Source organism: Anopheles ziemanni, chromosome 2, assembly GCF_943734765.1.
Source record: "Anopheles ziemanni chromosome 2, idAnoZiCoDA_A2_x.2, whole genome shotgun sequence".
NCBI lineage: Eukaryota > Metazoa > Arthropoda > Insecta > Diptera > Culicidae > Anopheles > Anopheles ziemanni.
Window position 1 is genome coordinate 80,675,205 of NC_080705.1, and position 19,154 is coordinate 80,694,358.

Sequence of the window (19,154 nt, forward strand, 5' to 3'; positions counted from 1 at the left end):
CTTCCTACCGGTGCGCTCCTAACTTTCACTATCGATCACGAACGTGGTTGTCGGATCCTTCGAGAACTCGACGCACGCCAGGCTAGACCCACTTGCCAGGGAAATTAGCCGCAGGCCTCTAAGACTCTAGAATGCTCTCTAGCGGACCGGAGTCAGAAACCCCTCGGAGTTGAGCGGCGGTTTACGGTTTTACGAGTTCATTACCTGGCGCGGCACACACGACAAATGGCACCAGAACCACCGGATGACACTGATCCATGCGCCAGTCCAGGGCTGTGCGCCACCGCACCAACAGCTGTTGTCCGGGAGGGAGGGCAGACACCCCACCTTGGAGTGTAAACTCCGTGCCGGGGATGTTTATAAGCGCGACGACTTTTACCATTTATTTTACAACTTCAAGGAGGGGAATAAATTCTTGATTATTTCTTCGGCATAAAGGAAATACGTCTTATGTTGACAGCTCTAAGGAAGACTACTATTTAAATATAGAGTTGAGTGGTAACTAAATCTTACGATACCGATATTAGTATAGCTATATCGAGTGTTTCAAATGGCACTTGAAAATAAGATTAAAATGTTTGGTTGTGGTTATGTGCACAAGACATGTACTAAAAGTGTACTCAAATTTGGTAAATACTTAGATCTAAAAAGTGACTACACAGTTCCAAGTCTCTGATTCCTGAAGCACTGTGTAGTAAGTTCTATTGCAAATCTAGGAAAATAACTCACACATCACATTTCTCAAACTTGTAACAAATTGCTGTTCAATTTGATAAAAACATTGTCATATTCAACAAGTTATATCAGACTTTTGAATATATCTTTGATACCACATGAAACATTGTTTGAATTGTTTGTTCGATTAGTTTTAGGGTAAATATTTGTTTATATGAAATTATAACGGAATGCACGATGACTTAAGGTCTTTTGTCATGTATTTAAAACAGATGGACTATCATAACCTAGCATTACTCAATGTGTACATTCATGACATAAAACATAAAATATTATATTTGTTTTGTTTTTCACGACTGAACCAACTTCACGATCAACTGTTTCTGTTTATCAGAATACTGCAGAATCTTTCTATATTTTTTATTATACAACTCGATTCCAGTTTTGTTGACTTTTTCAAGTTTTAATCCTTTGTACTCGAAGAGGAGATTTAAAGATTTTTAAAAGCAGCCAAATGAAAGACGGCATTGGGCTGCAATTCTTTTTCGTTTTGTTCAATAATTAATCCCCCATCCATTAAACCGTTTATTACTTTTCCCTCGGGTGCGTACGCTTTCCCTGGGACTGCTGGCGTACGTGGACCGTCCGGCCCCTTTACATTTCCACCGACCGCGAGGCGACTTTCCCTGGTGGTGGAAAAAGAAGTCCAATCCATCGGAACACGGCCACCGTGCGGGATCGTTTACATTGTCGCTTGTTTTCTAGCCAAACACCATAAACCATCCGGCGGCGGTCCGTACCGCCCGAGCGATGAAAGGCAACACTTGTAAAAGCTGTCCATTAGCAAACGGCCGCGACTTTGGCGACGGCGACGCGCGATGGTTTTTCCGGAAGTTTCGTATTACATCTCGTTCGGCGTTCTCATTAAAAATTGTTGACATATTGGAAAATCTTGTCAACGACCGGCAGCAAAATCAATCATGATGGCTACTCGGCCTGATGAGCAACTCTTTGCGCAGGGATGCGTGAAATTTGAATATTCTATCCATTCTTCGGTCGCTCGGACAAAGCCACAGTGGTGGTGTAGGTGTGTGTGCGTTTGTGTGTAGGAAAAATAGCATGAAAAGTATGCCAGCGTGTTGATTTGTTGAAGGAAAATACAAACGAGCTACTTTGATGCACTTTTTCTGCTGCACCGATCCCGGAAAGAGGAAAACAAAAATGCTGACTGCGTCATTTCATTAGAACGCCATTTACTTTCCTGCCTTTGCATCAACACTTTCCCAGTTTTGTAAGAACAGAACGCGAAAAAAGGGATTTTCCAACCCCTTCGACGGAAAACAGATTCGATGTCGATCGGGGGCAAAGTGGCTGTCCTGTTCCGCGCGGGATGCAATGAAAATGGGTTTTGTACCGGTACCGTTGAAGCAATTTGTCAGTATCCGTTCAACTTAACGGCCACAAATAAAGCAACACGGAACAGCAACGGCTACCGGTTGTCATCAATCATAACCGGGCACACAACATCACCTTAAGCGCACTTTCCGGTTGGCGGCAGCAAACTGGGAAAAACGTATTGTCGATCACTTTTTCCACGCGTAAGGTTGTGGATTCCGACAAAACTGTCCCGAGGGCGGTGGTGACGATTGCCATCCCGATGGATGATGAGCTCAACCCTTTTCCTTTTAACTTTCCTTGAACCGGATGCGCCAGATGCAGCGATGACATTGTTGTAACCAGTAGAAAGGCTGTCAACGGACGGACAGACGGCTCGAAAGGACTGAATGAACTATCGGATTTAACTAAATAAAACTACTACGTTCCCCTTTGGACAGCGTTCAATCCATCGAACACCGGTAACAAAGGAAAATCGACATGTTTTCCACACGAATGTAGACGAATCATCTAAACGTGGATCGTATCAACACATCATTCTGAGTCATCTCCACTCCAATTAAGGAGGTTATTTACGGTGAATAAAACAGTGACGTTCCGCTTTATTCACGACCCGGCGCGTTGGCTATGGTTTCCATTCCAATCGGAAAACTCACCCTCCTCTGTTTGACCTTTAGAATTCTCGACTCCCGCCGATCGTTTCCCACTCGACGACGACCATTTTCGGCAAAACACCAAAATTAGAAACACTTTCAATGGAGTTTTGGGACGGTTTCCGTGGAGTATCCGTGGCGGAATGCTGCCCCCCCCCCTCCCTCCTTCCTCCTCTGAGAAGCATCGGGAAAAATTCCAGCATCCTCTAAGACAAAAAAAAGCAACCCCCAGACAGGACTAATTCCGTACCCAAAATAATCTTCGAGCCGTCGAAAAATCGGGGAATCCACGTTCGTCGTTCCCTTCCGACAATGTTATCCCCGAAAACGGTGTGTGTGTGTGTCTCGGGGCAATAAGCGCCTCACCTTGAGAGCCGTGGACGACGGAGACGATGACGATTCGACCTCCCGGTTCGGTCACGAGCAAACCGTTCCTTGGCGTTCGGAGGTTTTGAAGGCCAACTCGAAGATAAATCTGTAAAGACGATGGTGATGCTGCATTCTGCTGCTGAGACGGTGGTTCGCGCATCTGGAAGCAGCGCGGTGGGAAAATGCTGATGTGACTCGCTGCTGGAGATGCTGGCGAACACCGACTACATCTCTGTCGACACTGTCTGGTTGGCGGGATTTGGTTGCCTGCATACGCTGACCCTCCCCGGAGTGAAGGATGTGCAGGCACTCCAACGAAGTTACACAATGGTTGGATCGATGGCGCTGGAAGTTTGAAAAAAAGAGAGGAGAAAATCAAGCTTGAGAATAAACTGAACCACGGAACGACTCCCGTCTGAGGGAACCGGTGATAAACGGGTGGTAAAGGCACTTGTTTGGAACATGTGCTTCGATGCAGAACTCCCGCTGAAGAGAAAAGAAATCACAGTTGCGTTGCATACCTACACATCTTTTTAGTCTTATGCTATGTGCAGCGAAGGTTGCTGTTTGTTTGTTACCAAACAAAATAAAAACAAGATTTTTCAAAAAAAAAACAAGAAGAGATATTAGGACACAATAACCTCTAGGGAATAAGAAGTACCCAAAATCTGGAACATCAGAATAGAAAACCTATTGCTCCTTCATTCCAATGCTGCACAAAACTGTAAAACTTATCAGCCCCATTTTCCCGATCGGGGTTCTCAAATAAATCATTCCACTGCCCATTCCAGCTGACATTGATGGATGGGACTGTTTCGTAAGGTTTGGTTCGTGCTCTCGTAACAATTTCCTTCTGTTTCATGATTTTATTTTAAGTCCAGTCCAGTGTTTCGTCGACGCCTCAATCAGATCTTTTCAAGAATTGATTCCGCGAAGCACGCGGTGGCATATGGAGGTTTTCTTTGGGAGTAGTAAAAAAATCAACAAAAGGCAGCCACGTTCGAGGACATTGGAATGTTGGTTCTTTGCTGGTTGTTAGGGAACGGAAAAATCGCAAAGCGTGCGACAGACACGGCTATCGCGTTAATGATGCGAATAGGTCGGGCAAGTGGGTTGCTTCTGCTGCTGTTGCTACTGATGACAAAACTCTACCCCAACGCCAGGGATCAGTTCCCCCTATGTGGAAGCGGTTCCGGAGAGCGATGTGCGCTGCCGCTGGCTATAAATTTAGGCCTCTCCAAATCTCGGTGACTAGGATGGTCGGTGACGGGTGAGGTTACTTTTATTTTAGGGATTCGTTCGCGCCCGAAGCGAACAACAACTGGATGCACAATGCACGATCGTTTTGGGAGCCGAGACCACTGACTCACGAGGAATGACGACGGGGAATGCCGAAACGAGCGTCTGGCACCCGCTGACTACGCAGCATCCGTACGGGAAACATGTGGAAGTGAACGGAAATTAACCAACCATAAAATAGATTATCTTCCAGCCAGTTCCTGCACGCGCGATACCCGGAAAAACAGCTGGCAGTGCGTTGTGACGCGTGCCGGCGACACATTTTCCGAGCTGGAACAAAAAAAAGCCTGGTTCTCCCAAGTTTTTTTGGGAGTTTCTTATGAGTCGCGGTTCCTGATTAGGAAACCAGTAAGAGCTGAAGAGATTCGGTCTTCACTTATGAGGCTTCTGTTCCCTACGACATAAGATATAAAACATGGATAAACTGCTTTACTTGGTGCTCGGGAGAAGTTTGTCGTAAACCTACATAAACAATCTTGAAGTACATGTAAGCATTTTAGATTTTGTGCATTTGTAACGACCAAATATTTGTCGGACGTGCCCTACAATCAGTTCATTTAATAACCTCATTTTATTGGTGTCTGGATCTGGTAGGGTATAAAATTCTATGTGCATAAAATTACACTTCCGACAATGGAAGACAAAGAAACAAATCAATTAAAACAAGAAATTTTATTGACATTGAGGAAATAAAAATCCTCTCCAGTAAATATGCTGTACGGTGAATAAGTATCGTGTTTAGAAAATGCTCACTTAATGACTTGAAAAACAGAAACGAAGAGCTCTTGAAACGAGAACCTTCAAATGTCCCGAGCCTGGAGTGACAACCTTCACACCAATCCCTCAGAACGGTGGCAGATTTGTCACGCATAAATCAGAATGCTTCCCAAACTACGATGTTGATGATGACGATAGTTCCTCGAATCTACTTGCAGCGTGTGTGGCCTACAACGGTTCCACCCACCTACTAATTGACGGTAAGCCGCAGAAGGACTTCAAGTGGTACTATTCACCGTCCCAAAGCGATCGTCAACCTGGCAGGGCCACCTTTCCCGACCTTTAATGCGTCGACTGACAGTTGGCAGAAATGGATCAAAATTGGACGTCCTTCACTTTCCCCGAGTCCGGTCGGAAAATCTCGGCAGCGAATGCGGTGGAATAGTTTGCGCCTCATCAGCAAGAGAAATTATCGTTTTTATGGGATGCAAACGACCTCTTCATTGCCATTCCGGAGCCGGAGTTTAGCCGGAGTGAAGGGATCATCGTTCGCGATCGTTAGTGTGCACTGCTTATGCTTCCAAAGAACGCATAAATCATGTGCAAGTGCGTCTCGCGCAATCCCGTATGGTTGACGCATGCAGGGCACGATTGTGCATCGTCAGTAACGCTAGGCAATTGCTGATCCGATCTCATCTCGTGGTTTTGAAGAACGATTCGTTGGCGCACTGTCGACTGTGTGATGTATTTGATTCTAGCTCAAGTACGATGAAATGCATTTTCGGAGGTCGAATACCTACGCAGATCAATGGCATCTTAGCTACGGTACACTTAAATAATAAGTAATAATTTATTTCTATACCAGATTTTTGATTTAGCGCGTTTAAAATTATACCCAATATAAAATTAAAAAAGGGATTTATTGAAACTTGAATTACATGTTTTCTACAAGATACAACTTTGGTCGTCAGAAGTTTTAACAGTTTTTCGTAGTAGGCTTTTATCTTTTCCCGATAGTTTACATCGACGTTATATCTATTTATATTCCTCTTATTTCCCTGCACCGGTCCCATTCGTTGTTGCTCATTTATATTTCCTTACTTGCTTAGTATGGAAATGATTGCATTGCAATGCTTAGAAACAGTAATTTTGAAACAGTTTTGCCAACATTTTTCAGAGGTATGAAACCATGGTTACCAAAAAGTAAAAAGTAAAAACCAAAAGTGAGGAAAAACCCTTCCTGGGGTTCAAGTGGGAAAAAGTACCGTTAGACCCCAACGGTTCTGCTCGTTTGTGCACCTGCAAACCGACAAAAGCAACACAAGTTCACAATGTTTCACCCATTCCTCAGCGTCACGTACCATGGTCCTTTAAACCTGGTGTATTGTGGTGCAACTCTGGGCGGTTTGTTTCATCTTCCGAGTATATGGTCTCTTTGAAAAGAGTGTAGAAAAACTGTAGCTTTAAAAAACACTCATATAGAAAACGCACTTCAGCAGACTTGCATGGAAGGAAGCTTCGCTCTTCACTTTTTTATCTTTTCCCGAACAGGATGTTGGCACGTTCTACCGCTATCCCTTCTGCGACGTGCCGATTTTCTTTTAAAACCAAATGTCAAGGTGCAAAAGAAAAAGTATCGTTTGAGGTTGACCGATCGATGCAGAAAAAATACTCTTTCTTCGAATTCTACTGAGCATATTTGGAGCTGCAGAGTTTTGCCTCTTGTTGCCGCAATTTTTGGTAAAATTTAAAAAAAGTGGCAGTGAGGCAAAAAAAGAGAAGAGTGAGCTGAAACGTTAGTTACGGTAAATGGAAAACTTTGGCACATGCCAGACCAACGTTTTTCCAAAGACTTCACCTGCTATGTCGCTATAGACAACCAATCTTCAAAGGAAACCTTCGTTATTTTAGTTTTGGCGATCGTAAAAGGCTGCACCGTTTTTGCACAAAACAAATTCTTTAAAAAACGGTACTTTATACTTAAGTCACCCGACAACGAGTTCTTTTTGATCTTTGCCCACAAATTATGTACCTCTGACAAACGTTATCGACAGGACCGTTTTTCAAGAGAAAAACAGGGAAGTAGAAAAAAACCTTGCTTTTCTTCGGCATCTTTTTCTTCCGCCTCCAAAGGACGACCGAAACGCACTCGATGGAACTTTCTCAATTTGTCTTTTTCCGTTCAACTTGACACCTTACGGTAAACACGGTACACCGTTCCGAAAGGGTGCGTCGTCTTCTGCGTCTGGTGCATCTGCTTAGGATGCTTTAGCGTAAACACCCCAACAACAGCATCAGCTCACGGTTCCCGCTCCATTCCACCATTTTCCGATGCGCGTGCCCTTTTCCCGCTTGCCCCTTTTTTCCACACCGCACGCGCTTGTCGCAGAGTCACCGCTTTCCATCTGGGTGGCACAGGATCGCCCGTGCCTTTCTTGTACTTGCTCTGAAGACCGGAAACGAGTCGCTGATCCTGGCGACGATCGTCGTGCGGTACATATGTACATGCATTTTGAGCGATCGCGAGTTCGTAGGGTAGGATTTTCTTTTTCTTGCTTCCCTCATCAGCTCGTTCGTTTGTCCGCGGAAGTGTGGAAAATAAGAGGCAAGATTAATCGTGCAACTGGAAGATGCGGCAAGGAAAGGCTGTAGCTGGCTTCACTCTTCATCATTGCAATGGATTATGCCCTTCGAAACGACCCTTGATGATGGAAAAGATCCGGATAACACTCGAAGATTGTGGAAAATTATATCTTTTCCTGTCTCTCATGATTAGATTTATAAATAAAAAGTTCCTTCCATGTATGAGAGGGTCATAATTTTAACAACTTAAAAAAAATTATAACAAGCAAGATGTACTTATTAAAAGTTAACTCTTCATCCCGCAAAGATCTAAATTGATGCAACAATGAAATGTGAACTTAATAAAGAGATTTATGAAAGCGGATGCTGTAGATAAAGAGAAACACTAATTAAAGTAAATCCTTTTTCGTTGTAGACATGTGCAAGAGGGGTAAAAAACATAAAAGGCGCGTGCCGTTTGGTTCGGTGGCAATTTTTACCAAATGAGCAACCTAATGCATCCGCTATGCTCCCTTTTTCCCTGTTTGTTCTTTTCCCGGTACTTGTGCAAGAAGGCAAGCTACGTTGAAAAGTCACTTGTTGAAGAAGTGTTGCGTTGATTGCAGTTTCGATCGTGTTGTTTGTGCTGTTGCATTTTTTCCGCCTTTGCAAAGACATGCTCTTTTCATTAAATTGTGTTTCCTGCCGGTCGCGTTCCTCCTTCATGGTTTCATTTTTTATTGTTCTCTTTTTCGAGAAAATGTTAAATTCATCGAAGCAGAAAGAGTGTTCCGGCTGTCGCTGCGGGGCGGTTTGGTTTAGCTTCGCTGGTACATGTGTTTTCAGTTTCCGCTTCGGATGACATTTGACGATGGCTGGGAGCGAGGAATTGATTTCGAGGGAGGGTGTTGTTCCGGTACAGGTTAGTGAACCGTGCTTCTTCCTCGAACTGCGGCAAAAGGACCCTCTGCTAGACAGCCACGACTGTGTGGCGTTGGGTCCCGAAAGTGGTTTCATCCGTCCCTTCCAAATTGATCGTACCGGGAATCCGGGGAGGAACAGTTTGTTGCCCCTTCTCCGGTGCTGGGCCGTCTGCCGGCGGGACGTAGGATGGTGGTTGATGGTGAGAGATGAGATTTTGTTTGTTTTCAAATCCGGGCCCTGGAAAACACGAGTTTTTCCTCCCACCGGCGCCGCACGAACTATAACAGGCGTGACCGGATTTGTCTTGATTGTTGTTAGGTGGTTACGGATTTGTCGGATATTTTCGGTACCGATCAACCAGAGGAAAATCTCAGTCAAGTCCTACGTCCATGGATACGGTTATGGATGCAGGCTGGAGGAGTATAACATAACCCTGACACCAATAGAATGGTTGAACAGCGCTTACTAACTCCTTAGACAAAATACTATCACTAAAGAGGTCTTATAAACGTCATTAAATCGTGAATGAAATGTTGGTCGTTTTAACGTATTGATAAGAAGGAATGCAAGTTTCCATTAGTGAGGGTTATCAAGCAGGCTTAAACCCAGAGATATTCAGAAAGCAGCACATATTGTTAGAAATGATTATTTTCGAATACAGTAAGCAGTTCTTTATGCTTAGTTATGGTGAACTATCGTGGAATGGAAATGTATCTCTCAAAAGCAATATTTACCATTTACAAAACGAAAATTTGTTTTAGTTTATAGGTCCATTTGGCAGAAGATCAATAGTTTCATTTTAAAACGTTTTGAGATTCTTATATTGTGTTCTAGGAATGCCTTAGAAGCCGTATGTTTTTTGCTGTTAAACCTATTCGACCCATCAACCTAGATGTTTTATAAATATTTTAAAGAAAAAATGTTGGTTTTAATCCTGAAATCTACTCAATGCATATTCACTAAACAAACAAAAAAATAAATAATTTAGGGTTAACCTCTAATTTACTAAATTACTAAAATCACAATCTGATAATGCTTATTTCATGGACTTACATCAGGTCAACAATTTGTAAGATTTTATAAAGTTCTTTATTAAAGTTAGCAACATAAACCATTTACTGATGCTTAGTAAGACCAAACCAACATTTGGAAAACTGATTCACTGAAACCGAAAAATGATTCAACGATTAATTCCCAGAGATTGTTGCTTTATAATAGGAAAAAGCTGTAAATTTCTCAGTTCTGGTAGATTGTACAGTCTGTTCTGTTCAGAACATAGCTTAGATGAGTTTGAATTTGTTAGGCTTTAGTAAACGCATGAGGAAGGTTATTTTTACTTCAGTCCATTCAATAGTTGTTACCTAATCACGTCCATGTTCCATCCAGCAAATTTTAGAATTGAAAGCAGCAAAACACCATGCACCGAACCGATCGGTGAAGTTGTCGCCGAGCACGTTGCAAAAACTTCCCGGCCTCTGTTCATCTGTCACAAACGTGCTAAATATGGTTTCCTCAAGAATGGCACCGACAGCTGCTCTCGCTGTACATTCCCGGCAAACCCTTCCAGCTCTTGCGACCTGTCGCCAAAAACACCAAAGAAAGATTCAACCGGGCACGAGTCGGATCTGTCCTTGATAGTTTAATGCATCCCCAGAAACCGACACACACACACACGGTTGATGAGATCCGTCCAGTTTGCCACCGACTCGGTGTCCCTGCTCCACACGGTACAGGAGCAAGAACCCTTGTTGTGTGCCTTTTGCCCGGAGCCCAGCGTACGGTTGTTGGTTTGCAATTTGCACCGAAATGCATTGCTCATTAAAATGGTTTAATAATAAACCAGCCAACAACGGGACGCCCAGCCACCAGCCCTCGATTCGCCGGTCGGTAGTCGAGCTGGTTGACGCCACGGTGCAGCAGAATCGCATCGACAGCGTGGCCAAAGCTGTCTTCTGGAGTACTCGGCACAAGTGACAAAGACAAAGCGAAACGGGACGAGTTCCGTCCCCACTGCATGTAGGAACCCGACCCCTCCTCGACAGTTGGTTGATGAAGATCATTTGCTCATACTAAATCTCTTACATAGCATAGGAGTCTTGAGGACGCAAAGAGAACTGGAGTGCAGTACCGGCAAGAGGAGATGGGCTATTGGAGTGCTGGTAATGCCGTTTACGATTGCGACTGGTGCCACACTGGTGCCGATGCTTAATGTGCACCACATCCGCCCATCCGTGCGGAAACACTTGCGCACGGGACCTAAGAGATCGCCGTCTAATACCATGGCCCATGTGTCACAATGTAGCCTTTTTGCATTTGCCATATTATCAATGCTCTCCCAAGTGCTCGTGCTAGTGGTGCCTCAGTCGGCACGGGCAATGGACCGCATCTTGTGACATCGATTAACGCTACCCTTGCCTTGGGTTTTCTACGTTTCGAAGGATCAACCACTTCCTCCAGAACTTCACCTTGCCTCACATTCACCTTTTAACTCACCTTGCCACTTCGGTCGGCAACATACATTCCCGGTGACGGACGACGGTGAAGGTTAAAATTAAACATCCAACATCAAATGAGTCGCCCCAAACGCATTGTTACGGTTGAGGGACAATCTCGGTAGTGTCTTGCGTGACTTCTTTGGGATGAAACTAGGACCAGTGTTGGGGTTTTGGGCCACCGCGTGCACTATTCTTAGATTTCCCTGTGCCATTCGGCCTTTGGTCATAGTTCTGCCCAAACTAACAGGTTCCTTGTGGCCTGGCTGGTTTTGCTAGGAGAGGACCTAGAATTTCCTGACACCATTTCTACATTTGGGCCAAGTTTAGCTCAGAAATTCATCTGTTTGCAGTAACAAAACTTCCGGGGTATGGGGAATAGCTTATCAGTAGCTCCTCAGATACAATTTGGCAAAATTCAGGATACCTACGCTGTGTCAAATTTTCATTCATTGCAAAGAATTACAAATGAACATAAAAATATGAGTAAAACAGTAACAGGCACATTTTCTGATGATTAACGAGGAAATTAATCATGGAAACCGTCTAAAACTAAAAACTACAAATTATTATTATATCAAGTTATTTTGTATAGAAATAATGAAATGTAGCACCTTCGGTATTTGGATTTATTTCACTCCATTTATGTACAAATAAGTTCGAAGGGGAAATAGTACATGTTGGACAAGCAAATCAAATATTAACGGGTTTTTAAATGTCTCAATTTTCCAATGTGTTTACAATAGTCACCTGGCTCGAGTTTGGATTAGGAATATTTCACGAATTATTTCATTTTAAACAAGGTTGGTTGAAACCGATAAATTTCCACCAAGGATTCCTAATCACTTTCCTGTACAATTATTTTTTTCAATAACTAAGAAGTATGGAAGAACTTTAAACATTCGATTTCAAAGACCTTTTATTTGAGGTACCACATGATACAAAGCGAGTTTGAAACTAAAAAGTGATTAACAAATTGACCATGATTTTGGTGCAACTAACCTTGGTCGTAAAGTAAGGTTTTTGTAGTTTAGGCAACACTGCTGTTCCCGCTAGTGATGGGAAAATCAAATCCGCGTAGGGAATTCCGAAACGGAATCACCATTCCATCGTGTTTTACGTGCACATCCTCCTTCTTGATTATTTATATCATTTTTTGAATTCATTGATTTATTTGCATAAGAAATTAATTTCATCCACAGCAGAAAAATTCAAATGGGATTAAACCGAATTGAATCCATCGAGGGATTGAGTCTTCGAATCTTTCGAATCCCGATTGTACCAACTCTACTTCAGTGATTGACTTTTTAGTCGGTTGCCGAGAAAAAATAGCTGAGGCGTTTGTTTGCGATTCCTGCAAATTCCACATATTGTCCGGAGGGACATGGGACGTGGTGTGTTTCGTTTGGCCGAGAATACGAAATACGAAACGTACAATCGAATCCTTCTCGAAAGGAATCCACGTCCCGTGCAAAAGTGTGCCGTCGCGAAACTGCGTGTGCAAGAAGTGCCTACGCAAAGCAACACGGTTCCATTCTGCGTACCATATGACGACAATTGCACCTTCGAGCGTTTCCAATCAGTGTAGTATTGTAGATGCGTATATTAACTAACGCAAGGAGCGGAGGATAGTTTCGAACGGATAGCGAACTAAAAAGGTACGACCATGGCTCCGCAACCACTTGAGCAGGGAGGAGCGGTGACAAGCTTCATCCCGACGGGACAGGAAATGGTGCAGCGTCAGAATCTGATCCCGTTGAATCGGCTGATTGATTTCATCATCCAACGGACGTACCATGAGCTAACAGTCCTTGCTGAGTTGTAAGTATTGCTCTGGATATCGCGAAACGCTGCGTTTTGTTGTCCACAACCAAACCTTCCCTTCGTTTGTAGGTTACCACGTAAAACCGATATGGATCGAAAGATCGAGATCTACAACTTCTCCGCCAGCACTCGACAGTTGTTTATCCGGCTGCTGGCGCTCGTGAAATGGGCCAACTCGGCCTCCAAGGTGGACAAATCGTCCAAAATTATGGGATTTCTCGACAAGCAGTCGATGCTGTTCATCGATACCGCCGATATGCTGTCCCGTGTGGCTCGCGAAACACTCGTGCATGCCCGTTTGCCCAACTTCCACATACCGGCCGCGGTCGAAATCCTCACCACGGGCAGCTACTCGCGACTTCCATCGGTCATCCGGGAGCGCATCGTTCCGCCCGACCCAATCACACCGGCCGAGAAACGGCAAACGCTGCAGCGCTTGAATCAGGTCATCCAGCACCGGTTGGTCACGGGCAATCTGCTTCCTCAGCTGCGCAAATTTCGTATCGAAAACGGGCGCGTCACGTTCAAGGTGGACCACGAGTTCGAGGTGTCGCTGACGGTGATGGGAGACGCACCGACCGTTCCGTGGCGCTTGCTCGATATCGATTTCCTGGTCGAGGATAAGGAGACGGGCGATGGGAAGGCGCTTGTTCACCCACTACAGGTTAACTATATCCACCAGCTGATCCAAGGGCGTATCGTGGACTGTACCGATGCGTTGGCGGAAGTGTACACCTGTCTGCATTACTTCTGCCAGTCGCTTCAGCTCGAGGTGCTGTACACGCAAACGCTCCGTTTGATACGCGACCGCCTGGATGATCATATCCATGTTGATGAGTACATTGTCGGATCGAAACTGACCGTTTCGTACTGGCGCGAGCTAACTAACAAGGATCCGAAATCGGAGCTCGGCTACCGGCTAACGATCCAGACCGATCCGAACGATGCCGCAAAGCAGCTCGCTATCCTGCACGTTCCCTCGATCGGCAACAAGGAAGCCGACATCGCCGACCGTGCCGTACGCTCCGATTTGCTGTCCATGGAACGGTTGCTCGTGCACACCGTGTACGTACGATCCCTGGCACGACTCAACGACGTGAAAGCCGAACTGCAGCTATTCCTCAAGGATGTCGACTACCACATCCAGGGCACTCCGGCCATGCTGACCGTGCCGGTACTGAATCCTTGTTTGCGCGCCGAACACATCTACATCACGGTCGACACGCATACGGGTATGCTGCGGTGTCACGTGCCGAAGCATCTGGACTGCCCGATCATGCCGGAGATGCAACACGCTCTAAACAACGACTGGTCGAAGCTACAGCACCTGATATCGGAACTACGGTACTGGATTACCCAGCGTAGGTGTGAGAAAACACTGCAGCATCTGCCGGCCACTACGCAGGACCGATTGCCGTTGGTGTTGCCACCGAATCATCCAATTACTCGGATGGGACCACACAAGGTCTTCATACAACTGTACCGCCACGCTAATGTTATCTTGGTAAGTATTAAGTAACTTGCTTATCAAAACATGAGCAATTTCTCGTTTAAAGGAAATAACCTCATTTATCCTAATAACGATATTCATGTCCTATAGAAAGTAAAATAGTTTAATTCAATACCGGATCTTGAAACCTCCACGATTCTGTCGATACTTTTCAATTGCTATACATTTTCAGTTACAAAGCCTACTGCTCGATTTGGTAGTAAGTAATGTTATTTTCTTTCTCCCTTCCTACTAGATCGTTGAATTGAAGGAAAAGAAAACATGCCCGAACGAGATGACGTACACATTCTACCTGGTACTGGTGAAGCCGTCCTCCGTCGAGGAAGGACAATCACCCGACGGATCACCCAACGTCGCCAGCGCACAAGCCTCATCGTCCGGATCGCAACCCGGCAATGACACGGCAGCAACAATGCCAAAAATGTATCTCCGTGTGCTCTCCATGATAGAGTTCGACACTTTCGTGGCAACGCACGGTCCCGGCACGATAATTGACGATCCGATAGCGGGCTGCAGCAAGCGCAAGCTTTCCACCGTCGAGAGCACATCCGTTGCCTGCCTTGGCCCGGCAATGAAGCAGCAAAAAACCATCTATCCCGCCTACTTCATCCCGGAGCTGGCGCACGTCGTGGCCATGTGCGACGAGAAGCTACCGTTCGTGGCCCTGGCAAAGGAGTTCTCCCACAGACGCATTCCGCACGGTGGTCTGCAGGTGGAGGCTAATGCGACATCGCTCGTATTGAAGCTACTGACGCTTCCACAGCCAAAACCACCACAAATTCCTCCCGCCCCACAGCAGCAAGGACAACAGGGCGGCCAGCAGCAGCAGCAACAGCAACAACAACAGCAACAGCAGGGTCCATCGAATGCCAACGCCGATGCAAAGGCGGCCGCTTCAAACGAACCGAAAACGGTACACGTCCCACCGCTCGACAAGCAGGTTTGGAATGCGCTGCTCAAGCGGCTCCTGTCCGTTTCCGTTCGGGCGCAAGTAAACAAAAGCAACCAAACACGGCTCTGGACGATGGAGCTTGTGTTCTACGGCTCACCACTACCGAGTCTCCACCACAAGGAGCAGGGTATGCGGCGGGCCGTCTACCTTCAGTATGAGATGCTTCCGGTCGAGTCGGTCGGCAAGGTGGTGGATCAGCTGCTGAATGACTGGTCGAAGATCGTCTACCTATACACGCTGGTGCACGAGTTCCGCGAGCAGCTGCAGAACGAAAAGTACAACCTGCAGAATATGGTCGCAATCCGGTCGTACAACTACACCAGTCTCCTGCTGGCGTACGGCCCTAACAAGGAGGTGAGCGTGAGCATCTGCTGGGATACGGACGCGAAAGAATTCCGGCTGGTGTTCGCCGGTGGAAACAGTGCGATCAACGCGCACTCGATGATGCGCGATCAGCTACAGGCGCACCTGAACCATAACTACAGCTTGGCGCAGATCGTGCACATCCTGCACGAAACGTACCAACCGCTCAGTTCGATCGCGAAGCTACCGATCATACCGCACCTAGCGATCCTGCAGTCACCGAAGATCCCCGTCCTGTCGTTCTGCATTGTCCCGCAGTCACCGAACCTGCTGCGTATCTCCTTCCAGGGTGTGTACTGTCTCGAAGTACGGTTCCGCGGGGGTGGACTATGTACGATCCGCGACGGTGCCTACAGTCGCTTCGATCGTAGCCACGTGGTGGAAGAGTTTACTCCGACGCAGGGTCTGAAGGGGTTCCTTTCCAAGTATGTCGACGAAACAGCCGTCTTCCGTAGACGCTCGCAGTCGGAAGATGACAACCCACCGTCTCCGGTGACGATGGAGGACCCGTCGGGTCACGGCGGTGGTGGTGCCGGTGGCGGAGGTGGCGGTGGTGGTCAAGGACCCGGTTCTGTAGGCTCGAACACATTCCTTGGTGGCGCGAGCGGAATGCGTGGTCCACAAAGTCCACGCGATCCAGGACTACGCTTTGCCGCCCCTCTGACCCCTCCGAGCGGATCAAACCCCCACACACCCGCCAGTCCGCACCCAATCGGTGGTGGAGGTGGCGCTGGTGGAGCTGGTGGTGGTGGTGGAGGCCAAGGGCAAGGTGGCCAAGGAGGGCAGCAGGGTCATATGAACAACTTCAACATGACTTCCCCGCCGGCCTCCCACATGCCACATCCGTCGCCGAGCGGAGGTCTGATGCCGTCCTCGCCACTGAACGCACAGCCGAGCCCGATGGCGGCTCACTCGCCCGGTCCCAGCAACCTAGCGTACATGCAGAACCACACCGACGGAAGCCCATTCGCCGCGCTCTCGCCGGCCGCATCGAATTGGCCCGGTTCGCCCGGTATGCCACGACCATCGCCCCGTCCCGGACAGAGTCCGGAGCATAAAGTACAAAGTAAGCATCACATCACCCACCAACATTGGCCATTGCTTTTCTCTTTTACTCATGCATTCTCTTCATTGCAGCTCATTATACATCGCGTGTTTTACCGGCACGCTCGTGGGCTGGAGCAATACCGACGCTTCTGACATACGAAGCCCTCGATACGCTGTGCCGTGCCACATCTCATCCGCAGAAGGAAGTTCCAGGCCCGGAGTTGAGCCCGCTGGAGCGATTCCTTGGCTCGGTGTTTATGCGCCGTCAACTGCAGCGTATCATCCATCAGGAGGATAGTGTAAGTATTTCAATGCAATCCAGCGCAGAGCAATGGTTGAAAATTGCTTCCAAACTAGCACATAAGAATCATAATTCTTAGAGATTTAAATCAGGCTGTACATTACTCACGATGAATCGAATCTTTCACTTACGTTTTTGTGAATTCAAACGTGAAAAATGAGTTATTAGTCGCCATGGGGGGTTTGAATCCAGAATATGAGAGGATGAGTGAGTGAAAGAATTGCAAATCGCCACAGAGATTTGACTCCGTAACAAAGAATCGAAACCCAATCCAATACAAAAACATCATTAAAACACTAGTCCATGTTTGAGATTCGAATCCCTCATTTAGATTTGAATCATTGATAAGGATTAGTAATTGGGATTCGCTTCCTTCGACCAGAAACTCACTCTTGGGATTCGTATCCCTTCTTCGGAATTGAACCTTTCTTTGGGCTTCGCTGTGGGAACTCTTTTGCTTGTTCCCCATTCACTCTTTGGGGATTCGAATCTCAGTGAATCTATGGAAGAAGAGTTACAAAAAACTATCATTCATTATTCAGTACGTACATACATTACTAATCCAAACAGATTCTGTTAAGACACTCTTTTAATCATGAATTTGCGTTCATTGCTTTTTTCCCAGCTGATGGCCATCACATCGAACGAACCAGGTGTGGTGGTGTTTAAGGCGGACTGCCTGCAATATCAGGTCTTCCTCAATCCGAACCACATGCAGTCGCTCCACCTGAAGGTCGCTCAGCTCCCGATGGGCCCGATGATGGACGGCAAGCCACCGTACCAGTGGGCGGCCGAGGATCTGCAGATTCTGGAACAGTTCTTCGATCAGCGTGTAGCCGCTCCGCCCTACCGGCCGTCCGTAATGACCAGCTTCACCCGCATGCTCAACCTGCCGGCGAAGGTGCTGATGGACTTTATCCAAATCATGCGTCTCGATCTGATGCCCGAGCTCGGCCAGGGCAACAAGTGGAACGTGCAGTTCGTGCTGCGCATGCCCCCATCGGCCACACCGATCGTGCCGGTCGGAACGACTACCATTCTGTCGCACCGGCAGAAGATTCTGTTCTTCATCCAAATCACGCGCGTTCCGTACCTGCCGAACATGGAGTGGAAGGACGCGGTCACGATGCTCCTACCGATGGTGTACGATATGAACATGAACCACACGACGTTGGCCGAGCGGCGCGAACCGATGCCACCCCAGCTGACCAGTGCGGTCAGCGCACATTTGCGTCGATTCTCCGAATGTTCGGTGCTGCTGCCGGACGAATGCTCGCTGTTCCCAGCTGTACGCGACCTGCTGCTTACACTGACCCTTCCGAACGAGCCTCCAGCACCGGGACAGCTTCAAATGCAGGTACCTGTCGTCAGCCGAAATGTTTCACAGTGCTTTCGAGATGCTTAGGGTTTGAGCTTTAATCGTCTGGTCTCTTTCAGCTCGGCGGTGTAATGCAACCGGGTGGTGGCCCCGGTGGTCCCGGTGGACCAATGGGTGGCCAGATCGCTGGTCCTACGCCACAAATAGCGCCCCAGGTTGGCTCCAGCCCCGGCCCAATGATGCACTCTCCGATGCAACAGCAAATGCAGCAACCGGGTAGCTATGGTGGTATGGTCGGTGGGGCTGGTGGAGGCCCCCAAGCCGGTGGCCCGGGTGGTGTTGGACCAGGCGGTCCGAATTGAGTGAATCCAAGGGACGGCGGAGCGTGAAATGTGTATGAATCAAAACGTAATACCATAACCAGAGAGGGGATAAACTTTATAACTCAAACTATTTAATTGATACAATTCATATGTAAAATATAGTAAACATTTGCTATTTAAAATCCTGGTGAATGTTATTTTAAGTGTCGAAATGTTATAGTCCGAACAACGAAACAACCGCTTCTCATATGTTTATTTTTCATTTTATTTCATTTCATTTTATTCACCCGTCAATACTCATATTTTACAGCCTTACTCGTAGTGAAATGGTTAATAGTCAATGTGGTCAAACACTGCTTACAATCTAATCAAATATCACCAGTGATAGAATGCACTTATCTTCCACAGGTCCCAGCGCGGGATTCCCCAA

The 19,154-nt window shown here is 46.7% G+C and overlaps 1 protein-coding gene across 1 annotated transcript; it reads left to right on the forward strand.

Annotated features, from left to right (window-relative positions):
• The first annotated feature begins 12,487 nt into the window (after positions 1-12,487).
• LOC131282574 (mediator of RNA polymerase II transcription subunit 14) lies at positions 12,488-18,898 on the forward strand. Its single transcript, XM_058312078.1, has 6 exons — positions 12,488-12,907; positions 12,980-14,414; positions 14,656-16,801; positions 16,873-17,081; positions 17,709-18,440; positions 18,521-18,898. Exons 1-6 carry the CDS (start codon positions 12,753-12,755, stop codon positions 18,761-18,763), a joined length of 4,920 nt encoding a protein of 1,639 aa, XP_058168061.1. The 5' UTR covers positions 12,488-12,752; the 3' UTR covers positions 18,764-18,898.
• The last annotated feature ends 256 nt before the right edge of the window (positions 18,899-19,154 follow it).